This window comes from Melanaphis sacchari, unplaced genomic scaffold, assembly GCF_002803265.2.
Source record: "Melanaphis sacchari strain LSU unplaced genomic scaffold, SCAv2.0 Contig110_pilon_pilon, whole genome shotgun sequence".
Taxonomy (NCBI): domain Eukaryota; kingdom Metazoa; phylum Arthropoda; class Insecta; order Hemiptera; family Aphididae; genus Melanaphis; species Melanaphis sacchari.
This window is the reverse complement of record NW_020270425.1, coordinates 1-18,320: the sequence shown is the minus strand read 5'-3', so window position 1 is coordinate 18,320 and position 18,320 is coordinate 1. Positions and strand designations below refer to the sequence as shown.

Genomic DNA, 18,320 nt, shown 5'->3' with positions numbered 1-18,320 from the left:
TATTTTTTATTTTCTGAAACAAAATATTATTCGGAGTATTTTGAATGTATAAAAATCGAAATTCAGACAAATAATTAAAGTTTTGGTAAACGGAGTAGAGTGATACGGGAATAACCCGCCAAATATCAGTCAACTTCTTCACTTACTTAAATTTTAAATACATATAATTTATAATCTGCTCGTCCGAATTTCAATTTTTATATATCAAAACATAAAAATATTCTGCTTCAAAATATGAAATTAAAAATGTATGTTATCATACAAAACGTAAAAAACTTAAAAAAATTATGTTTTACTTTAACTATAGGAATTATGTAAAAAAAAAATATTTCCAAAAACTTTAATAATTATAGAAATTAAAAGTGTTGTTCGATAAAACAGTCACCCAGCATATACAAATATAGTATAAAAATAACTGTGAAAGTGTATCTGAATGGACCTCGTCAATGCAGAATAGGTAACTGTAAACATTTTATGTACCTAGTAGTAAACGTTATAAATATATGAAAAACATGAAAATAATAAAAAACTATTACTCAGATAAATCTGAGACGCTACTCGACGACAAAACATAGTTATGAACAATTTAAATTAAATCTCATATGGTCATAAATTTGAATATAAAATGCAGCCGATAAACAATAGTATTGACAATTTGTTGTGGACCACTAATTACTAAAAACAGTTTGAACATTATAATATTATATATTATATGATATCTACTAACAAATGATATTTTCTATAAAAATGTATTTTAATTGAATCTTTAATTAGCTTTATTTAATATAAGAATCTATAACTTTTTACAGGCGAATTTTATTCGAATTTATTTTGAATGGGTTCATTATAAAACTTTTTTATAACGCGATAAATTAAAACATTTTCACTAATTTTATTATGCTTTGTATATAGTAAATGAAAAATTAATTGCAAAGTTTATCTATATTTTGTTAAAATATATTTTTTAATTCTAAGCAAAGTTACGAGTAAATATTGGTTTTATACTACACTTGGTGTCAGTCGTCACATTTAGAAGCAGTAGAAATGCTCTAATTTTCAACTTTGAGGGTGGTTTCTGGTAACAAATTGGATCTAGTTTGTACTTTGGTAACTCGTAAGGTCAAAAGATTAGAAGTGTTAAAAATTACATTTGCTATAAATATGAGTTAATTTAGATAATATAAGTTTATAGATCCATAATTCAAAATTAAAACCCATCTTATCAGTTACCTTATCAGTTCTTCAGTTTTTTCAACCGTAAATAACATATTTTCTTGTGATCTGCTAGACATAGATAATTTTTTTATGTTAATAAAAAGTGTTTTGAATTAATTCGTCAAAAAATACAATAAATAATTGTAATACTTAACATTAATTATGTACTTATAATAGTACACTATAATACCCTGTAATATTGTTTATGAAATAGGATTAATAATAAAATACAGATGACAGGTATACATCAATAGACATTAGAAAATTTTATAGGATGTATTATTTAGGTATATTACAATTAATAACAATAATAATTAATCGTATTATTATATAAAAATTAAAAATGTACAATTTTGTGAAAGTCTCACGACTCGTTTACACAATAAATATTATTTAATAAATTAATAATAAATTTAAGTGTACATAACATATAATAGGAAGCTTAGTATCATCGTAGACCGTAGTTCAGACGTAACAGCTGGTACACATAAACAAAATTTTTATTGGGTAATATAATTTAAATGTACGTATGTGGTTGCTACAATGTTTGTACTTTTTGCGTACATAGTAAATTATGAATTATAATATTTATTACATATTCTATCGTATCAAATGGATCAAAAAATGTTACGTTAAAATTATGAATAATACATCAATATATAAAAAAGTCATTTCAAAGAACGAAAATATCTTAAAGTTTAGAGAATACTGCATCGTACATTACACGGGTACACAAACGTATCATAACATTGTCGTAACCAAATTCATAGATCTCATACGTTTTCTCCTGTAAGACTAATGAGTTCCATATTCAAAGATAATTTTCCAGCGAATTTACTAAAAAAAAGTCGTGATGATAGTTTTTATTCGTATTCATTAAATTTATCACATAGTTTCTAGTGAGCACAACCTTAAACCGTTTTTAATTTTCATCGATAAAAACATGTAATAAATAATAATTAATAGTTAAAATATTATTATTTTATAATACACAAAAAAATTTCTAAAAGGTATGCACATAAAGAATATCGAAAATACGTTGGATAAAGTTATCCGGATAGTATTTTGCAGTAGGTTCCAATAATAATAATTAAGACAAGGATTTTGATGCACTTTGCATTGTTTTCTATAAACTAAGTATATTTTAATCACAATAAAAAAAATGTATTTTCCGTTTTATTTACAGTTTTCTATTTTAAGGCCATTTTATTTATTGTTCAGAGCATTTTTAGGACACGTAACACTGAAATCCAGTTTTTTTTTTTATGATTTTTACTTAAAAAAAAAAAGTAACTTTATAACGTGCTAACAGGTTTTTCAAATACAATCAATCGAAATCTTTCGAAACGCGATGCGACGACGAAAATCTAGATTACCTACGAGTGACGACAGAAAATCAAATGGAAATAATTTTGTTATCAGATTAAAAGTCCGCGTACAGAAGACTTGAAATCGTGCAATCCTGCAAAAGTTGTTATTATTATTTTTATTTTTTTTGATTTAATAAAAAAATTAATATTGTTTGGGTTCAAAACGTGTTTTAAATTAAATAAAAAAAAAAAAAAATGCGTTATTTTGAACTTTTAGAGCACGCGTAAAAGTTTTTCTCGGATTTCTTCCGACCGCATATAATGATGATGATACTCGTAATAACAGATTAACGATGATTCGCACGGGTGCGGCGCCTGCAGTCGACTACGAAGTACTGCGGTGAAAGCGCAGCGGCCCTTAGCCCACTTCGTAGCCGAATATGTTCTGCAAGTTGTAGTTGAACAGCTTGAAGTCGAGCTCGAACGTGCTGTACAGCCTGAGCACGGTGTCGTGGTCCAGCGGCGCGAAGTACTTGACCAGCTGCGTGGAAGTGTTGGAGTCTGGACCCTTCGGGAACCGGACGTCGGCCGCGCCCACCACGTGCCGGAGCAGGTAGTCCGAGTCCTCGACCAGCGACTCGTGCTTGCCGATGAAGTCGTAGTTGACGGCGCACGGCCGGCACAGCCTGTCGATGGGCGCCCAGTGCTCGTTGAACACCGTGTCCCGGGTGTCGGCCACGAACGCCGCGAACTCGGCGAACGTCACGTCGTCGCCGTCGCGCAGGGACTGCTCGGTGGCGTTGGCCCGGTACCGCCGGACGATCCGCCGGCCGAACCTCGACTGGAAGTACCGGGAACTGTCCTGGTGCCGCTGCTCCAGCTTGTTCCGGTACGCGGACAGCAGCCGCTCGAACGGGTGCCGGACGAACAGGAACTTGGTGTACGTGGCCAGCATGTCGGCCGCCCGGGCCGCGGAGTAGTCGCTCAGCCGGTCCAGCGTGCTGGGCTTGTGCACCATGTCCGCCGGAATCTGCGACAGGTTCGGCGCCGCGTCCGGCTGCGCGTTCCCCGACAGCACCATCAACACCCGTTTCCAGTTGGTGCACGCCACCTGCGGACGAAACGTCACAGCGATGGTCAACGAATGCCGTGTAATCAGTGTTTATTTTTTTAGGGGGTGACCGGGGGGTAATACTTCCCCCCCCTTCCCGGAAAAATGTAAGACTTACTACGTCGACTAACAATAAGACAAAATAAATATCATGATAGAGGTTATAGGTTGTATTGGAGATCATTAGGTACTCGTTAATTATAAGACCACTTCTTATGTGAAAAAAAAACTACAAAAATTGTGTTCCTGTGTAATTTAGATTTATTTTTACTTCCCTCCATTATTTGGTCTTATCTTATTGAATTCTTTTGAAAATGTACGATACCTCCCGGGATAGGAGGTCTGAAAAAAACACTGCATTTATAATAATACACGAATACGTGAGCTGCAAAGGGCGAGGCGTTGATTTCGTGGTGGGTGTTGTGACTCAACGATGACGTGGGTTTTTATTTTTTTTATTTTATTGACATTTGTGTCTTGATATAAAACTTTTGGAAAAGTAAAAACTCTTTGGTTTACAACTATTTAAGTCAGTTTTTTGAAGCGAATTGGATCTAATGGATGTCAAAAGTAAAAAATTCACAAAACTTAAAAAAAAAAAAATGAAAATCTTTACGCAAAACTAGTATTTGACTAAATCGAATTTTTTTTTTTTTTTGTACATAACTCAAAAACAAATAACCACAGATACTTAAAATTGTCATAAAATATTCGTGTTACATACCATGGTATAATTTTATAAATGTTTTGACTCTTTTTTAGATACGATATTTATTAACATTTGAATTCCCTAAATTTTGTTTAGTTTTTTATCTATAAATTTCGATAAAAAAATTATTCAATAGTTAAAAAATATGCTGAAAATTTAATACAAGGTTTTTCATAAGTTTTTTATTTATCAATTAAAAATATCAAAAATACGCGGTGACAATATATTTTTATATAAGCAAGCGTTTAATGTTAAAATGTTGACAACATTTACCATAAATCACGAAAATTTACTTACTATTATGTAATTAAAATTAGATTTTTTTTCATATTTTTGTATTGAAAATATAAAAATTTAATACAGATTCTTCGTAAGTTTTACTATGTGTAATAAAAAAAAAAAATTACCAGAACTCATATTTATTTTTCATTTTTTATAAGCGTTTGAATTTCAAATTTTTACGACATTGGATATCGCTCATAAAAAGCAATTTCTCCTCAATGGGTTTTTTAATATTCTGTTGTAACTTGTAATTCAAAAAAAAATTTTCCATACACACCGCCTAATATATTGACATTTTTTACATAATATGATATAATATTAACTTTTTGAATTACTTATAGACATTTGAATTTTTTCTATAATGTCGATAAAAAAATCACAAAAACTTGAAAATTGAATACAAAGTTTTTCATAATTTATTATTTTAGCTATTTAAAAATTTAAAGATGCATAGTCAAAATTATTTTGAATAAATTTAAATATTTACAAAATTCCATAAAACCACAAAATATTGCAAATAACTTTGTAGTTATAAATGTGTTGAGCATTAATTTTTTAAAGCATAAGATTGAAAAATTAACACAAGGTTTTCCTTATGTAATTCTAACTGTATTATAACTTTAAATTTAAACGAAATCTGTTGATCAGCTTCCAGCAATAAAATAAAATAATAATATTATGAAATGACTTATGAAGAATCTTGTATTAAATGGTCAAGATTTTTGACACAGGAAATATATTTTTATAGAAAAAAATCTAAAAAAAAAATACTTTGTGTAAAAAATGATAATATTTAAGATTTAAACATTTTGTGAAAATTTCAATTAGTTACGGTTATCCGTTAAGTTAAACCAGAAAAAAAAAATTTTTCAAATGCTACATTCACGTAAAAATTGATGTTTTTCTTTAATTTTTTTTACCTAGGTAACCCATACTACTAATCAGAGTCAATTTACTAGCAGAAATGAATAGCTAATGAAATAGTCAGGTTTTTTTTGGTACACAATAAACCGTATAATATCGTTATTATTATTTTAAGTTTTAAATTATACACAAATGTATTATACATTTTATAAAACACATAATAAACAATACAATATGACGTACTTAGACAATTGTTTTACATCATATTATAATATTAGAACAATAAATTATAGCTATAACGTCAATTTCATTTCCAAAAACATTATTTTATTATAATATATATTATTATTATTTATTACTATTATCTTAAACTTCAGTAATTCAACCTGAAAAGTATTCTTTAACTCCCCAGGGCACCACGGTTCACGTACTTTAGGAACCACTGCAATATATATATATATATATATATATATATATATATATATATATACGAAATAACCTGGACACCTGGTTTAATTATACGTGAGTGTGTATTTATATTGTACGGTACTATATAGTATACTATATGTACAAAGAAAAGTATACGTACACCTCCAATCTGTTTTTGAAGTCGGTCGGTAAAGTATAAGTGGGTTAGTAGTTAATACTATGAACTATGGAGAATAAAACTAGTTTTAATCTTCGTGGTCATACATTATTTACCTAAACGTATGCGCACTGGCCACCGACTGTTTTACCGTAAATACTTAATTATGTTAGAGTACATCATACCAACATACTCATAACGTATTGTCTCTATTTTATAAAATGTATTATAGCACAGCAAATTAGCGTTCGACAAAACCGACTTTGTATTGCTAGATTTAATATCATAGTGATCTTTAATCGAAATTACTTGTACTGTCAAACTTAAATAATTACAATTAGAACATTACAGCCTATATTTGTACGTTGGTATTTTACAATATTTTGATTTTCAAAGTGGTTATATTATGAGCATTTTTAAATAACAATATTTTACATACATATAACCATAGTGATTAAACGATTTAAATACATTTAAATATACCATTAAGTTTGATAATAAATCAATTAATTTTTATTATTGGAGCTAAAATAAAATACAAGAATGTTTTTGATAATCGCAAATCAAATTTTCTATTTTATAAGACCGAGACAACGCTTCCGGGTATAAAATGTCCTATTAAGATCTAATAATCTATAACATTATGTTAACTCACCTTTGGTACGTAACAATAGAGCAGCTTATGTCGATTATCAACCAAAATGTGGTCCAAGAGTACACTATCATTAACGGCTTGTTGGTAGTCATCGTCATCTTTAGGTAACTTGAACGAACGGCACATTACTGACACATGCTCTTGTCTTTCTAGATAGATTAATCTCTCTAAAAAAGACTGTGTGTCATAATTTTCTTCCGTGAAATCATCTACGAGACAAAAAAAAAAAAAGAAAGTTTTTTAGCATTTTAAAGAAAAACCAATTTTTGTACGCCAGCAGTCTGTGTCATTGTAGTATCTTTGTAATTTATTTTCCTATTATCTGTGAACTATTATACAGTAATTTGAACAAGTTTTAGCAAAAAACCTCTCACCGACATAAAATGTAAAAAAATGTAAAAAATTGTGGATTTTAAATGTTTTTAATTTCTATTGAATAACTTATAAAAAACTTTGTATTCAAATATCAGCTCTACGAGCTATTAAATTATTTTTTGATTTGATGAAATTCGTCAAAATTCTAATCTCAAACACTTAAAAAATAAAGAAAAATACGGCTTATATTTATCTACCGTATCATAATTTAATTATAAGAATAATTAAAATTAAAATATAAAACTTGAATAAGAAACCATTAAAAAACTACAACTACAAAAATTTAAAATTTAAAAAAATACTGCTTTAATATATTTAATTTAATCGTTAGAAACACGACTCATTCCTTTTTTCTCGAATTTACCTAGTATACCAACGTAATTTATTATATATTACGGAAGCCTACTAATTGTAATTAAGCGTACAACAATAGTGTGTGCAAAATAGATACGTAGCAAAATATGTTACGCTGACATACTTTCAAAAACGCACATCCAAACACGCATATTATTTCTGCGATTGCAACAATTTTCTAATATTTGATTACATTTTATTCCCCGAAAAGAAATCAATGGTGTTAAAAATCTTATAGCTAAATGATCAACATTTATCAAATACATTTAAGTTTCTGTTCTTACATTTTGTATATGTAAAAATATAATAATTGAGTATACCTAAGCTATTTATTAAGAATATTCTATAATATTGTTTATGATTTCTTCATAATTTTTTTAAAGCGTTAAAAAGTATTATTAATTTATACTTTTATATTCTGATTGGAGCGATGAATGTTATTAGTTTTTGTTATTTATAATTATACGTGTTTTTTTTTTGATTTAATACCTATAACTTAATAGAACAGTAAAAAAAAAAAATAAGAATTTGATTTTAACTTTGTAGGTAGTTTTTATTAAAAAATTAGATCTAGTTGATACTATGAGGGGACCAAAAGTAACGAAATCAATTTTAATTTTTTTATTGTAAACTAAAAATAAATAACTGCAGAAACTTGAAATGTTCTTAGAATATTTATATAATCATTTACTAGTCATCAAATAATTTAAAAATATTTAAATTTAAATTTTGTTTGATATAATATGATAAAATTTTTGTTTTTAGTAAAAAATAAAATTTATAAATATAAATTATAGTACAAAATTCCTATTAAGTTTTTCGTTTATTAATCAAAAAATATTAGAAATACATAGTCACTTCATATTTTCATATGAATTTAAAATTAGAAATAATTACTAAATTCATCGATATCACTAAAATTTGTAAATTATTTTACAATATAAAATTCATAACACTTTTTATATTTATATATCAATTAAATTTAAAAATTTAATACAAAGTTCCACACAAGTTTTTATTACAAGAATTATATAAAATAGTTTTGAACGTAGTCTCGTAAATATTTTTTAGTGTTTTAAGATCAAATGTGAACGAAATTGGTTAGTCGCGCATAAAATAACGATTTTTCATGAAACGCTTTAAGTTGTTTATTTTTACTTTAAAAAGTATTAACCGTGGTTTTTAATAAAATTAAACTTTTCATAGTTGTAGTTAAACTTAAAACATTCCATTGATAAATAAGTTATTATGTTTTTACCAAATGAAAAGTTTTTAAAGTATTTAGATTAATTTTAAAATTAAATTAAACTATTTCCAATTTATAAGTACCACTAACCTATTCACATCGCTCTACAAATAAACGGTATTGAATTAAAAGTTATAACAATAATATATAATATCTAGTATGATAAGTACAATGTTTTGGGAGAAAAAATTAACTTATCGTATTAGAAATAGAAAAATAAATTTCTATAAATTATAATACAACGATATAATTATAAAATAAATTATACTTGGTAATATAGGCTACCTACTAGACCGTCTCCACTAAGAACTGTTTTTCGTATGTAATAATTTATCATTGAATTCAAATAGAAATCCATTACAGTGACCTACTCAATGTTGAAGTACAGTAGGAGTGGTTACCTATTTCCCCCTCTTTTGTTTTTAAATTAAATTTTAAATAATTTACAATCCAAAAAAAAAATGTAATTTTTTTAAATTATCATATTTTAACAAAAGTTAATTGATAAATACAAAAAATTTTTACTGTAATTAACCATTATTGTTATTGCATATTAAGTTTTAGAATTATTATAGCATGAACATAGGTACTGTATTTACCTGTAATTATAATAATTATTAGTAGATAGTATAAGGGCTATAGTAGGAAACTACTGAGTACTGAGGTTTTGATAGAGTCATAATTTTAAGATTAATCTAGGTAGATACCTAATAAAAATAATTATAAGTGTAATTAGATTAATTATTTAATCAAGTGATCTATCTGTGGCTAGATTTAGTGTGGTTGAGTGTACTACAGAACAACGGCCCTAACAAATTTAATTATTATTTTTAAATGTAAATTTAAAAGGTTTATACAGGAAAATATACTCAAAATATTTATTGTATGAGGATACATATTAAAAACAAAGGGAACCACTTTTCTGAATAGTAGGTGTTAAGTATACGCCAGAGTCATAGGTATTTAAGATGAGGGTTTATAAATAGAGTTATTTTTCGGGTAGCTGATTTTTAGAGGAAGCTATTTTTTTTTCATTGTTTTAATCTTTTTGTAATCGGGTTCACTTATTTGCTATAACTAATACTTTGATATTTTTCTTTTTAACTTTTAATAAAATTATACACAATTAAACACAAATAGTAGGTTCTCCGATACTAAAAATATTCAAGCTAATATTTATTCACATAACTAAATTTAAAGGTAGGTATTAATAATTATTATGTTTATACTTTTCAGATTAATGCAATCAATATTTGAAACAATTGTCAATAAATTCCACATTTTAAATAAATAAATATTACGACAAAGGTTCTGACATAGAGATAACATTGAGTGCTTTTCAAACAAATAAGCAATAATGGTTTAAATAATAACATATTCTATATTACTAGATACAGTAAAACATTGAACCTTACAATATTTTATACTAGGTATAAATAATATTATATAATATAGATAGTTTATTAGAATAGTTTTTCCATAAACAACCATTAACATATTTTAAGTATGAAATATATTTATTTTTTTCACGTATAAATTTACCTCGTACGTTTTAATAATGTACATGTACCTAATACTTTTTATTTACGTTTGTGGCTTGTTAAATAAAGTAAAATAAATTTCAAAAATCCGAAATTGTATAGTATTAATGTAATAATATTGTGCTGGCCTTGGCAAAAAATAATAATGTAAAACGTTGCCATTCTAAGGCACAAGAATGTATTGTAGCAGGAACTAAAATTGTGTGTTGTACGGCACACTTTATGTAGTACAAAATGCTAAATGTGTTATACGAAATTAAAAAGTATGTACCTAATGGCCTAATTATTTTTTACAATTTTTATTTTATTTTCTTATTTATTTTTTTTTCGATTAAATGATTTACACACATATATATATATATTAAAATATGCTGACATTTTTTGTAAAAATATCTTTTCTGCATAATACATATGTTACGGACAAAAGCCAAAATTGGGTGAACCTCAGAAATGCCCAGAGAAAACGCGAATTGCCCTCGATACTTGAGCAAAATTTCATGTTTCGGCTTTTCCCTGATACACCTAGTTGTAACCAACCTAAGTAACTTTTTTGGTGGGACTTTAATATAATTATTAATGATTAGTGATCACGTCACGTTTTTAATATTTATCATTGTTATCGTATTTTATTTACTCCTTAAATTAGTTTTATTATAAATATACAGAATACACCTTAACTAATTGTTATAATATTGTAGACGGTAGAATAGAAAATAATCATATATATATGAGCACCTCAAAAATATTTTTTTTGTCGTATTTTTATAAATAAATGTACTCACTGTTTTAATTCTTAAAATCAACATTATCCCTAATATCATTATAAAGATTATAATTATTTATGCGTATTTAATCATGTTTAATTATAGTTGAATAATAATATTTATTTTATAATTTTTTATATTTATATCATAGTATTTAAGACGCTATAGTTTTGTCAAAATAAGGTTGGTCACAACTCACAACTATGTTTGTCCGAGCAAAAGCCGAAATATAACATTTCGCCCAAGTATCGTCAATAGTTTGCGTTTTATCCGAGCATTTTTGAGGTTTTTCTGTAACATAAATTAACTGTTAACTATGTATATATAAATTAATAACGTACCTAATATATATTATCTTCATAGAAAACTTTGACTAATTCGTGTTTATGTGTATGGTTTATATACATTTTGGGGGGTGTGATGGCAAAGCCACTAGTCACTACCATAATACAAAATTTAATATAAATTGTGTATTATGGAAAATAATTTAAATAGTTTCTATATCGTAATCTGTACTCTATGTCTCTACAAAGCAGTGTTTCCAACCTTTGTATTATAGCGATACACTATTTAAATATTTCATACTTTACGACATGATAAAAAAAAAATAATAATAATAATAGTTACCTAATATTAAGTATTTAATTTAAATTGATAATATAAAATAACAAAAAAACAAATACAACTTAAAAAATTATGATAAATTTCGATAACAGATAACTTATTTTTAATCATCATAGAAATTACATATTGTATTAAAAATACCTATCAATTTTCGTAAATCATATTTAATATGCTTAGCGACATATTTGGACTTTCCGGCGACACACTGGTTAAGAAACACTGTTTAGACAACTATTTTGGGCCAATAATAATAAGCCAGTTTAGGTAAAGATGAGCTTCGATGAAATATTCTAATTTTTATATTATATTTTATATGGCGATATATTTAAGTCTTTATTGTATGTTTTTTATAATGGTGCATACCAACATAATATAATGTATTAAATTAATCTGTTTTTGTTTAAATAAAAAAAAACTTTATATTTACATTAAAAATAATATTATATCATGACTAAATGTCTATGTCAATACATCTTGTTCGTTGTGTACTATATTTTACTTTACAATAAATATAACCTTTGTCTCATTTTTATTTAAGTATTACTGTATTATTATTCATATTATGAGCAACTATAACTTATATTTTAAATTGTAAAATATCTTTTTACGTAATAGCGGATATATTGATCGCATATTATTGTATAATAACTAATAAGTAATTAGATAGTTATTTGTTCAAAAAGTACCGATTTATATATTATATTTATATGTTTATTGATTATAAGATATATTGAAATGTATTTAATTTATTTTACACTCGTATAATAAACATTTCTATTAGCAAAATGTTAACAATGTAAATAATACATTATTATAGTACTTACGAGTTTTAAAAATACTTAAGTAAAAATGTTCTGTGTAAAATAACATCGCTGTTGAACAAATTATTATCCAACACAGTATCACAATTTTGAGTATCATAATTTATTTTCTTTAGGTCGCAGTTGAAGAATCATTTTTTTTTCTCTAAAAATGTATGTCACGTAAACACTTTTCCAATCACCTGATTAAATTTAAATTTATAACTAGATAAGGAACACATTATTTAATAATTAATAAAATAGTTAAAAGGTAAAAGAGAAGAAGAAGTTGTCGTCTTTAAGCCACATAACTGAATATTTCTCGAACCACTTCAGTAGGTCAACAATCTATTGCGGCTGCTGACCTTGACTTTAAGAAGGAGTAACGGCGACAGTATTTACCACCTCCAACAAAACAGGTTTAACTTCATAATAACATTATAAGTATTTTATTATTGATAAAAAATATATATCAAAATGATTTCCCATAATATATTATTAATATATTTTAATTTTTATTTAATATATTATTAAACAAATAATTACTTTTGATACTCGCATAAACAACTAAAATGTATCAACTTAACTAAATATGTGAAATAAACTATACGGATGTTTAATATAAGTGAGAAATCATTAAAAATTCTAATAATAATATAGGTCGAGTTTAAATATGCGTGTATTAGTGCATATAAAACCAAATTATATAAAAAAAAATCATTATTTAAAATAAAACAATTAAGTGTGTTATATGTTACTGGCCATGATTCCTATAAATTTCCACAGCATAATTTAATAAATTTAAAAAAATTATACTCAATTCTCAAATCACGTGTTTTTTATAGAAATCAAAGGGTTTTCAAGAAATGGTTCTGAAAATTAAGGGGATTGCAAACGGTCATCAAATAAAATATGTCAATTTTTTGTCAACCATACTAATAGACTTAAGTAATGTAATTAAATTTTTAAAAACTGATTTTAATTTATTATTATGTCGACTGAAAATTGATCAGGCCATCTTTTTTTCAAATGTCATTCCTAACTCCAATACATTTGGTTTGATTACTATTTAAAATAGTATACGATAATTTAAATTTTAGGTACCTATCCAAAATTAAAATTTTAAAATTTTAAATGTGGCTTGATCGATCTCAAGCAGATGTATTAACCAATTCAAATGAGTTTTCAGAAGTTTTCGAATATCTTTCAGAAATCTATCAGTAGAATTGACTAAAATTACATACGAATGAGCATACATACTTTACAGTTCACGAGCGTAACGCCGCAGCAATGAATTATTTACGTGTTAATACAGTAACAGTTCGCTATTTATTTTACATTACACTCGCATACATACATATTCGTGTTCACTTGTTACACACACATTTATACGAAACCCGCACACACACTAGAAAAATTGCCTATACTTAACTCCTTACAACTATCCGTTTGTAATGATTCGGACGACCGTTACTGAGGAGATCAATAAAGGCAATTTTTTAAGCGCAAACTTGTGTGTCGGGTTAATGTGTGCATAGTAAGTAATAATAATTATTAATTACAGTAGTGTAAAATAAATAGTAGTAACGCTTCCGCACAAGTCATTAATGCAAATGAATAATAATAATAATTAATCCGTTTTTATTTTCTTACAATTATGTAGGAAAATAATTATACCATTTATAACGACTGACCTATTTTTCTGATACGATTACTGTGAGAATACTTTGAATTTTTCAGAGTTTAATTGAAAATGATTAATTCACATTTTCTTATTAATTTTTTTAGTTGAATATTATAAACATTTTAAAGTTTTTGGTATTCAAAATTTCATTTTTTTTAAATGGAAAGATTATTCTCAAGTAAACTTTTTTATTTTTTTTACACTAAAAAATAAATATCTTTTTCAAATACATTTATTAAAAAGGTATTTTTAGCAAGTGTGTTTATTTATATGATAAGTACTTGAATTTTTATATCAATTAGATCTTATATCTCGTACATTAAAAAATTAATAATAAGTAGGTAAGTTTTATATTTTATAATGTTAATATATTATTATATCATATATTTTATAAGCAAAATTTTTATAAATAAAAGAACAATTTTTTTTTATAGATGTCAATAATTGAATAAAAATATACTTTTTCTAAGAATTCGTAATAGTGTGCTTCAAGTTAAAAAATTGAATTAAATAAAAAAATGTTTTCAAATAATTCAAAACTAGGATGGATATTTCATTAAATATAATGTATTAAATGCCGAAATAATTGTCAGCATATTTCGATTTATCATGGCAACTTATGTTCGTTTTAATAGTAAATTAAATTAACTTATGATTTAATTTAAATATAAAATTATTATTTGTGTTCTCTGGTGGAATTTTTTTAATATTTAATTTTTAAGGCGAATTAAAAGTGTGTAAAATGAAATGTCAAAAATTCCTCATAATCTGTTTTAAAATTTAAATAATGAAAAAAACTATCAACAAAACAAAAAAATATTCTAATAGTAGGTAATTGTATTGTAATAATTTCTTTGTTACGGAAATAAATTCCTAGCGTAGTTTTTTGTCATACACATTTGCCGTTTGATAACAGTAAAATGAACATAATTAATTCTTATATAGATATTTATCTATACGGTTATACCTGTGTTAAATAATAGAACCGTATAAAAATATATCAATAAAATTATTTTGACTTTTAAAGAGTCAATGTTTTATTTTAAAAAGAACAAACAATACTGCACAGGCATGTGACTATGATATGGTTACCAGAGTGCATTACTGGTATAGAATCGTCGTCGGAGGACAGAAACGTAGTGCCGCTGTATTTCACCGCACGTCGACACTACGTATTTATACGTAACATAGCCATCGATCGTGGCGGTCGTCGTCGGCGATCGCCGTCGTAAAATTTTCATACGTCAAAACATAGTTTTTTAAAATTATATTGAGAAAATACAATTGGTATTGAGTTTAAACGGTTACTAATGTATTTTACTACTGTTAAATAAAATAAAAAACTGATTTGGTGTAGAAACATACAACGGAATAGCCGAGAATACGTGTTTTTGGAGAAATATATTTTATAGTGTGCGTTTCGTTTTCATTGACGGTAGATGGCGCTATTGAAGTGTGTCATTAGATCACTCGAATTTTCAACAATTATACGATACAATTGTGTATTTAAAATTAATTTTCCGTGACAGGTAAGGTGTATAATAATGAGTTATTAAAATATACAGCCATTTTTCAAAATCGGATATATTTGAAAATCGATTTTTTTGCATTTTCAAAAATGTTCAAATTTAAAACTGCAAATGTTTTAGATGTGCGTTTTTCCTTAAGTATGTTTAAAGATGTTGGAAATGTATCGCTTCTCGGCCTATCGGCTAAGATCAAAGTGTAGTATCTGTTCTTATCAGCTTAACATCTGATACACTCTTCATCGAAGGGTTCAAATGTTAAACTAATTTTTTCAAAACTGGTGGAGATTTTGGGGCTTGCTCCTGCTCCACCGCGGGTTGACCCGGTATTGCAGTACCACCGGGAACGGCCCACATAACAAAATTATCTTTTTTAAACTAATCAAAATCATTGTTATAAAAACATTCAAATATTTCCCAATATGTCAAAATTCCAAATTTTTGATAAATTCAAAGATGATATTTTGGATTTCCATATTTTCACTCCTTCGACCAAGAATCTTGTAATTTACAATTCTCTAAATATTCCAAACCATCACTTAGTGTTTATAATTTTATACTTTAACATATTATTCATTAATGTCCAAAACCTTTTCAATTTTATAATCCAAAAGACTCCAAAATATGCAATGATTTTTGACGTATACAATTATATTCTAGACTGTTTGTATCACGTATAAAATCATGTAATGTAATGTTACTGGCATGTGTTGAATCCTGGTTATTGGAACCAAAAATTTATCAAAGAGTTAAAAATTTGCAAGAAATATTTAATTGGTTCAACAAAAAAATTACATCAAAACATTTCAAAGATCAAATATTATTTTAAAAAAAAACGATCAAGCTATAATTGTAAAATTTACAGGCTAAAATTTTATTTTCTGCTAACATTAATTATTCTCGGAGTTCCGAATAATATTATTGTTTATTATATAAAATACTTGGCTCGCAAAAAATCAGTTTATATTTAACTTTTATCGATTATACTAGTTTTTGTTATTTATTTGCTTACCATGTTTAATAATTATTTTAATTAAAAATATATTTACTACAAATTATAATTAACTATTTTTAAAAGTGATAAAATAGAAAAAATTGTGTAATATTTATAGTATGTAGTATGTACATAAATATCAGTATATTTTGTCGATAATAAAATGTATAGGTATCGTTGATACTTAATCAATAGGCTACGACATTACAATATTGAATCTACAAGCCCTTTATTGATGATTAAAAACGCGAGTTATTGTTACATTTAAAATGACTAAAACACCTAAATGTTAGTGTAAAAATTTATTAACTAAAATAATTATCATACACTACTAGTCTACACAATATTTAACAATTAACACAAAGAAGGTGGATCCTAGCACTTTCAACGCCGCCCGTGACTTCGGCAGTTATACCGCGATGCCGCGTTGTTTTTAGAAGCATAACTCTATTAATTCATAAAGTTGAATAAAATTTTAATATTAATTTTTAACAACTTTATTGTTATCTTTTGTGTATAAAATACTTAGACAGTACACACACAATATGTTATATATCATAAATCTAAACTTATAAGATATGAATATAAAATTTCCTAACAGAAAATAACCATATAATAAATAGAAAAATATTGCATAATACAGTATGTTATAATAGTTGTTATGTTTTGTAAATGATTAAATATCAGTAGATAAATTTATAATATGTCTAAAATACATTCTGTATACATGTATATACATTGTTTTGGGAAGGCCGTCAAAAATAACGATTATTCGTATCTAAAAATAACGAAAACTCAAACCAATTATAGTTTTAAATTTAGAGTTTATTGTCTACAGCCCGTGTAAGCTTTCAGAGTTTAATAAAATAAAATTGATTAAATTATGACGGATACAAACGTATATGTTACTGACGCGTAAACGCGTCTTTGGCCCAATGGAATAAACTCTGTTGACGCGTATACGCGTCAGCGGCGTTGAAAGTGCTAGTATAGTATTATATGCATACGATATTATGATTATGATACCTATTAAAATTAGTATAGTATAACGAAGTGCTACATTTCAGATGTATTAAAATTTATAATATATATCGCAATGATTATATTCTTTGTATTTGATGTGTTTTAAAAGAGTTGTAAAAACATAGTTGACAGTATTGACACTATGTTGTTCGAATATCGAACCATTCACCATTAAGAGTGCTAGTGACGTACGTAGGTACGGAAATCGCGGTTCCGGTGAATCGATTTTATTTTTTCAGTTTTTACCTTAATTACTGATAAGACAGACTTGAGATTAATCAGAACTGATAGGAGCACAATATAATAATTATATTAGTATGCATTCCATCCTACAGGACGTTTCAATCGAAATTCAAAATTATTCAAACACCACAGAATTCTGTGTTAACATTCCAGCTGTCGTTATGACTTAGTTCGGTCTAAAACAATCAAGAGATTTCGGAGCTGTACGTACACCATAGATTACTTGCAATCTGTAATTACGATACATTACTTTGACGACATAATTTGAACAATTTTACACACATTTACATACTACGATTGTCTATTCGTCTCCATAATCATGAAACATTTGCAAAATATTATTTATATTTAAAATTAAAATTCCAGGTATTAAAAATATTATAGACTTAAATAAAGCATGTATTAACAAATAAA

At 26.5% G+C, this 18,320-nt stretch overlaps 1 protein-coding gene and 1 non-coding gene across 2 annotated transcripts; one reads left to right on the top strand and one right to left on the bottom strand.

Annotated features, from left to right (window-relative positions):
- Positions 1-1,498: 1,498 nt before the first annotated feature.
- Positions 1,499-12,730, bottom strand: LOC112603739 (carbohydrate sulfotransferase 11-like). The gene is made up of 3 exons (XM_025352463.1): positions 12,461-12,730; positions 6,733-6,941; positions 1,499-3,636 (listed from the first exon to the last, which is right to left on the bottom strand). Exons 1-3 carry the CDS (start codon positions 12,555-12,557, stop codon positions 2,944-2,946), a joined length of 999 nt encoding a protein of 332 aa, XP_025208248.1. The 5' UTR covers positions 12,558-12,730; the 3' UTR covers positions 1,499-2,943.
- Positions 12,731-15,812: 3,082 nt separating this feature from the next.
- On the top strand, positions 15,813-16,006 carry LOC112603772. Its single transcript, XR_003115183.1, has one exon. It is a non-coding gene; the product is annotated as a U2 spliceosomal RNA (small nuclear RNA).
- Positions 16,007-18,320: the final 2,314 nt, after the last annotated feature.

Excerpts from the sequence above, each read along its gene's own strand:
- LOC112603739 (XM_025352463.1), bottom strand. The coding sequence starts at position 12,557 with ATGATACTCAAAATTGTGATACTGTGTTGGATAATAATTTGTTCAACA. Across the intron at positions 6,942-12,460 it reads CTTAAGTATTTTTAAAACTC|ATGATTTCACGGAAGAAAAT; the intron begins GTAAGTACTATA and ends TTTGTCTCGTAG. Across the intron at positions 3,637-6,732 it reads TCTATTGTTACGTACCAAAG|GTGGCGTGCACCAACTGGAA; the intron begins GTGAGTTAACAT and ends TTTCGTCCGCAG.